We start from the raw sequence: 6,604 nt of genomic DNA on the forward strand, positions 1-6,604 counted from the left end.
TATTATTAATATTATTTGTATTATTATTATTATTATAAACATTGTTGTTTGTTGTCTTATTGTTGTTAATATCATTATTATCATTTTCGCAATTACCTCTTGTGATCTGTGCAGAGAACAGGCGGGTCTGGTGTACAAAGACGCCGTGTTCATCTCTCCGCACAAGTTTGTCGGAGGACCGGGAACGCCAGGTGAGGTTTCGTTTTCTGCAGTTTGTGTTTCGAAGGACTAAGATTTAAGAACATATTTTTCTCAGAATATGCTGTTCTTGTTAGAGGGCTTGTTCTATTCTCGTCTGTGGATGTTCTGTTAACGGCTGGGGATGTTCTATTCTCGTCTGGAGATGTTCTGTTCTCGTCTGGGGGTGTTCTATTAACGTCTGGGGATGTTCTGTTAATTGCTGGGGTGGCCTGTTAACGTATCTGGGTGTTCTGTTAACGGCTGGGGGTGTTCTGTTAACGTCTGGAGATGTTCTGTTAACGTTTGGAGATGTTCTGTTAACGTATGGGGATGTTCTGTTAACGGCTGGGGGTGTTCTGTTAACGTTTGGAGATGTTCTGTTAACGTCTGGGGATGTTCTGTTAACGGCTGAGGACTTGTTCTATCTACGTCTAAGGTTTAATTTTCCTTTCGTTAGCAAGCCAAACCTGTTAGGTATTGTTTTAAGGGTCTCGTGTAGGCTACTCAGAATAATGAAACCTGAATATTCCTGTAATGAATGCTCTCCTTGTCAAAGGTGAATAGCCTGTTACAGTGGGGTGGGTGGCGGATGCTCTGGTGTGGTTTACCCTTTCTTTCTCATCAAACGTCTAATCGTCTGTATCCCATTGCAAGTGCTGTGAAACTGTCTTTAAAAGATTCCCTGTTTCTAAATGACATACCGTCATTTTCCCCCTCAGGCATCCTGATCGCCAAACGCAATCTATTCAGGAATGAAGAGCCTCACAACGTTGGTGGAGGAACTGTCGTTTTTGTGAGTACCGATAGTTCTGCAGAATGACCTCATACCCCTTGTATCAATACTATTAATAGTAAGAATAGTAACGATGATAATACTGATAATAATGATAATAAATAAATTACACTTTTTATTTGTCCCGAAAGGGCACTTTGGTTTACAAAGGCAAACATACATTTACATACATAAATACATGATTATAAATACGTACATACATAAATGCATGAATAAATTTTTGCACAAATACAGGACAGTTTACAACCATGCAACTGTCGGTCGCCACTGCGCAACGCATTTTATTTTGAGCTGGGGTTGTCATGTCTTACTCAAGGACACACCCCAGTGACCACCCATCCAAACACATGCGGATAACTTGAGAATGACAGATGTACGCCATTGTGGGTGGTTGGCGGGTGCTCTGGTGTGGTTTGCACCTTCTTTCCTATAAAAAAAATCTATCGTCTCTATCTTCCCTCCTTTTTTGTGTTTGTTACTCTCCTGTAACACCTCTAATCTTCAGCACTTATATTATGACTTTATTGTGTTGCTTGCAAGCGCCGTAAAACTCTTACTAAACTAAACCAACAACCATTTATTTTTTCTCCAGGGTCGCGAGTGTAACGGGACGTCCCTGGGCATCGACGGCTGTGACTTGATGTGTTGTGGGCGGGGCTTCCAGACCGAGGAGTACACGGTACAGGAGCGGTGTCAGTGCACGTTCCACTGGTGCTGTGAGGTGCGCTGTAAGGTGTGCACTGTCAACAAAGTCCGGCACACCTGTCTGTGACAGGAAGGTGCGCAAAACAGGCGTAACAGCAGGACGGACGAACTGGAAACTTCATGTCTCCTCTCCAAACACAATAGACTTGTCGTTGAATATTTAAGACTGTGCATTTTGACTTGTGCATTCTGACCTGTGCATCGTGGAAGGCACAATTTGACTCTGTTTGGAACCGTGCTGACCTGTGCATCGTGGATTGCACCATTTGACTCTATTTGGAACCGTATGAAAGACAAGGAGGAAATGGTTGTGTACGCACTCGACGATAGCGATATTGGTGTTGCTTCTGTCATGTGCACGCTCATAGTGCGCACCAGTCCACAAAAGTTTTTGTAAACAGCAAAAAGGAGCGTCCAAGGAAGTGCCCGGTCTAGTATGTTTTGGTTCACATCTCTACCAAGCCCCTACCTCACTTGTTGTAAGTCAAACATGTCCCACGTGCAAGTCAGTGCTCACTTGTGAACGGAATGTTCCAACAGTAATCCCACACTCTGTCTCTCACAATTGTGGGGTAAGGGAAGCCTTGATACTTGGTTTTGTTGGAGTTTGTCTCAACAGAGGTAACAGTGTGTGTATAACAAGACACATTATGTACAGCTGTGTTGTTTGATGTGTGATTCAAGTTGTGCCTTTGACACTCTACCAGTGCAGAGAGAAAAGTCCCACTGACCTGTTCGTGATTGTAAAACATTGTTCAGTTTTCGTCTCTACCAGCAGGATTCAGGAGACGTAGCTTATTTCTGCAAAATGCCCCCCCCCCCCAACCTCTCTCTCTCTTGAATAAAAAAAAGAAAAAGAAAAAAAGGAGAATAAAATATGACTGCTTGACTCAGTGTGTAGTGCCTTTGGTGACCGTGAGAGTCACACAGTGCTGTGTGTATCTATGTCCTACAAAAACATGAATCTATTCTGGCTATGATCTTTGTGATTTTGTTAAAGAATGGAGTCTTTGACTTTTCTTCTACTGATAAATCAGCGGCAAACCCCGACTATGTACACACTTAATAAAACACACAAGAGCAGCTTACGAGCGAAAACAAGCCAAAATCTGAGTCAGAGATGACAACTCCAGGTATTCCACGTCAAGCAACGGTTTGTGCCCTGATGGCTTTTGATTGGCTTCTCTGCTCGATCACGACATTAGTATGTTTGGAAAATGGATCTGATTCTGAACACTTTGACTACTGGAAAAAGCTGAGAGACACAGGATGAGACACTAGGCACGACCCTAGGGTATTTTTGTGCGAGTTGATTCCAGTGTGAAGCAATCTGAGAGATATTCACTACCTTTGGCAGAAAATTGAAGATGTTTCAGTCTCGCTCTTTCCCAGGAACAGTTCAAAGCCTGACTTCCGACGGAAGCTTCATGTCTGATAAACTCATGCGTTACTCTAGAAATACAACAGTAACAGTGATAACAACAGAGATGGCAACATTATGAGGGAAAACCTTCAAACTTCAAACTCCTAGAATTGGTACATGTGCCCCAAAATATCTTTTTTAAAAAGGGAGTGATGTTTTCTTTACTGCAATCTGTACTTAATCTTCCACACAACCTTGCTGCATGTATTTGTCAAGTTCCCGTTTGAGGTGAAATACAATTCATTCTTTTTCCATGTACCATTATAGTGGAATACATTTCGGAAAACCCTAGAAAATCGAAGAGGGCTTGATGGCAGATCCTACGCAATGAGCATGTCTTGGAAGCAAAGGACGTTCAAAGAAATATCCACGATACATATTAAAATTACGCGTCGTATTGATACATATTAAAATTACGCGTCGTATTGATACATATTAAAATTACGCGTCGTATTGATACATATTAAAATTACGCGTCGTATTGATACTGGCTTGAAATTTGTCAGATGTTTAGACTCAACTAGCTGTATGATTTTTTGACAGAAGTATTTACTAGCAATTTAATATTTCTATCAGTTTGTCTGGTAAGGCCGATGACGTCTCCCTGTCCACTCGCTGTTGCTAGTGTCTCTTGAACAATCGTTCGCTTTTTTAGGCTGGAGCAACGAGGAGAAATAAGATTGTTACTTTATATCTCCAACTCAAAGAGGCAAAATGAATCAAAGGCAAGATTATTTCTTTTTTTAAAAACTTTAACACTTCAGTGATGTGACACACCAGTGCGTGATTGACAAGATGTACAGATGTTATTATGTCTTGGTTTCAATAATATATGTATATATATATATATATATATATATATATATATATATATATATATATATATATATATATATATATATATATATATATATATATTATGTTTTACTTGTGTTTGATAATGTCACATCTTTTAATGTTGTGTATGCACACGAGTGAGTGACAGGGGTATTTGACAATGTATTGTACAGAATGATACTATTATGCAAACGCATTCAATGTCCCCATGTTAGCCTTCCCTAAGTGTGAAAGGTGGCTTGCTCCAATAAATCCATCCAAATGCAAAGTGACTGCTCGAAATCAAGTTTATCTCTCCCTAAGAGTCGTTTATACTTTAAATAAAAAACGATACACACTTCGTAATATTGGAAAAAAAAACACCCGACCCTAGATTTTTATCTAAAGCTGTATCCTATGTATGGGCATGTATTTCAACAATTAATGTCTATAAATATATATGAGAGGCAGCGTGGTGGAATCAGGCTCTTGTCAATTAATGGGCATGTAGAGTTATTGGTGTCATCTTCAAGCTTGTTCACTTGTCTTTATTTCAATGAAAAAACATATCCATTTATCTTGAATACGAGTTGAGATATTTGCAAATGAAGGAGGTGGGGATCACCTGTTTTCAGAGGTAAAATTAGTGAGAAAATGGCCACCAAAAATTAATTATTTCCTTAGCTTAAGAGTAACTGAAAATTTACATTTTTGTGCCTTTAATCAACATTTTTAAGAAAAATTCACACAAAAATGAGTTCTTTAGGGCATGAAAGATGTTGAGCAAAAAAAACAAAAATTTGATAAAAACTCACAAACTTGCGGAAAAAATGCAAGTTTCTTCACTTTGATTATTTTGACGAGAGCCTGATTCCATCACGCTGCCTCACATATGCCTTTTGTGCATTGTTTTTCCATAATTTATTTCATCTTGTATGGTAAACTATGCAAATACTTAGCAACACAATACATCCGGAAAATGTCTCATACATCTTTAGTTTCCAACAGCCGGAACTATTCTTTTTTTCCATATTTATTAGAGGGTATTTATAGTGTATATTGGTACTTTCGGAGCTCTTATTTTGGACGGCGTAGTAATGGGTTTTGAGCAGATAAAACCAGCTGCTCCGTTTTGCTAACAGTAAAGTTTCACGAGGTATTTCAATGGTCTGGTCGGCAATCGTGAATGATTTCCAACCCTATTTTCTTGATGACTTAGTACTGCCTGCTTCAAAGCCACGTTCCCCATGGATACAGGCATACAATCGGTGAGTATACTGTAGGGGAAATGAGTTCGAATCTCTCCACCAGTCTTCATACTTTCAATTCACTCATTGCAGACCAATAAGACACGCCCCTATTCGTATACACCGCCGTTTGAATTGAAAACCAAGTATCTAAAAAAATCATTCTACACCATTTATTAGAAACAGCAACACCTTTTTTCGTTGTAATTTATTTTCAAAAGGATTATTTAAACTCAGTAATGTTTGCACATTCGTTAAATATCGATCATTTTCTCTGAGACCGAACCTTCACAAAATTTAAAACAAAATGATTTTAAACAAATCTGCACATACTTGGTTTTTCATTTAAACATGACTACATTGCACTACATGGGGCAGTGTTGGTCAAGGAGGTGCAACTGAAACCCACCCTAAAACAACAGAGAGTGGTTCGCTTGCTTATTTTCTCAGGTTGAACGAGACATTGGGGCTGATAAAGGGTGAAGAACTCTACACTATCCTTACGTTGTGTTTTACTTTCGTATCCACACGACGTGGGGAACTCTGTGCAACCACTTAACCCTATCCGTACGTCGTGTTTTACTATCGTATCCATACGACGTGGGGGAACTCTGTGCCACCACATTCCAAACTGGAAATTTACTCGTTAATCCGATCCGTACGCTTTGTATAGCAGTCTGTCAAAATGGTTTTTTGAGAAATACTGAAAGTTTCAAAGAGATCTTCACACTAAAAGTATTCTAAAAATGTGAAGAATACAACCTCGGGGGTACAAATTAATGACCCCAAGCGTACGGATAGGGTTGAGCAAGTTTCTACTTTCGCTTTCCTCTTGTGAATCATCCCTTTGTGTCCTCCATTTCTCTACCTTAGACTTACACAGCTTTATCTGACTTTTTAAAAATCCGATTTGAGTTACTAAGACCATAAGGTCAGATACCAAATGTTCTAACTGCATAAGGTCAGATACCAAATGTTCTATCTACTCTATCAAACTCGTCAGATTATTCGGAGTCGTTATCAAGATATTCAGAGAATTTCATTCGGAACAGATTGACATGTTGTGCAACTCAAAATGTTTAACTTCAAATTTCTCCAAACTGTGTGCTGAGCGGATGGAGCTTTGTAATCCTCGGGTAGCGGTTGTGAACAATTCAAATACTCATCTCGACACATCAACATATCAATATAAATCTATGCAAATGACGTCATAACTTTTATACACGTGAGAGGTTGGACGTTGTTATCCCATTGCTAATCTGTCAAGTGTAATTTGTAAATAAAGGAACTTTCTATGCATTGCTCATTTTTCAACATTCAAAATGATGTCATTTTTGTTTGTAAATTATACATAATATCATTATTATCACTGTCGCTGTCATCATTGTCATCATCATCATCATCATCATCATCATCATCATCATCATCATCATCATCATC

General features: G+C 39.0%; 1 protein-coding gene across 1 annotated transcript in view; it reads left to right on the forward strand.

Annotated features, from left to right (window-relative positions):
• Window positions 1-967, forward strand: part of LOC101846496 — a gene marked incomplete at its 3' end in the record, with an annotated part of 29,754 nt that extends 28,787 nt beyond the window's left edge. The window contains 2 exon segments of the mRNA XM_035968986.1: window positions 115-191; window positions 900-967. Of these exon segments, the coding sequence (XP_035824879.1) occupies window positions 115-191; window positions 900-967 (145 nt within the window).
• Window positions 968-6,604: the final 5,637 nt, after the last annotated feature.

Source organism: Aplysia californica, unplaced genomic scaffold, assembly GCF_000002075.1.
Source record: "Aplysia californica isolate F4 #8 unplaced genomic scaffold, AplCal3.0 scaffold00103, whole genome shotgun sequence".
NCBI classification, from domain to species: domain Eukaryota; kingdom Metazoa; phylum Mollusca; class Gastropoda; order Aplysiida; family Aplysiidae; genus Aplysia; species Aplysia californica.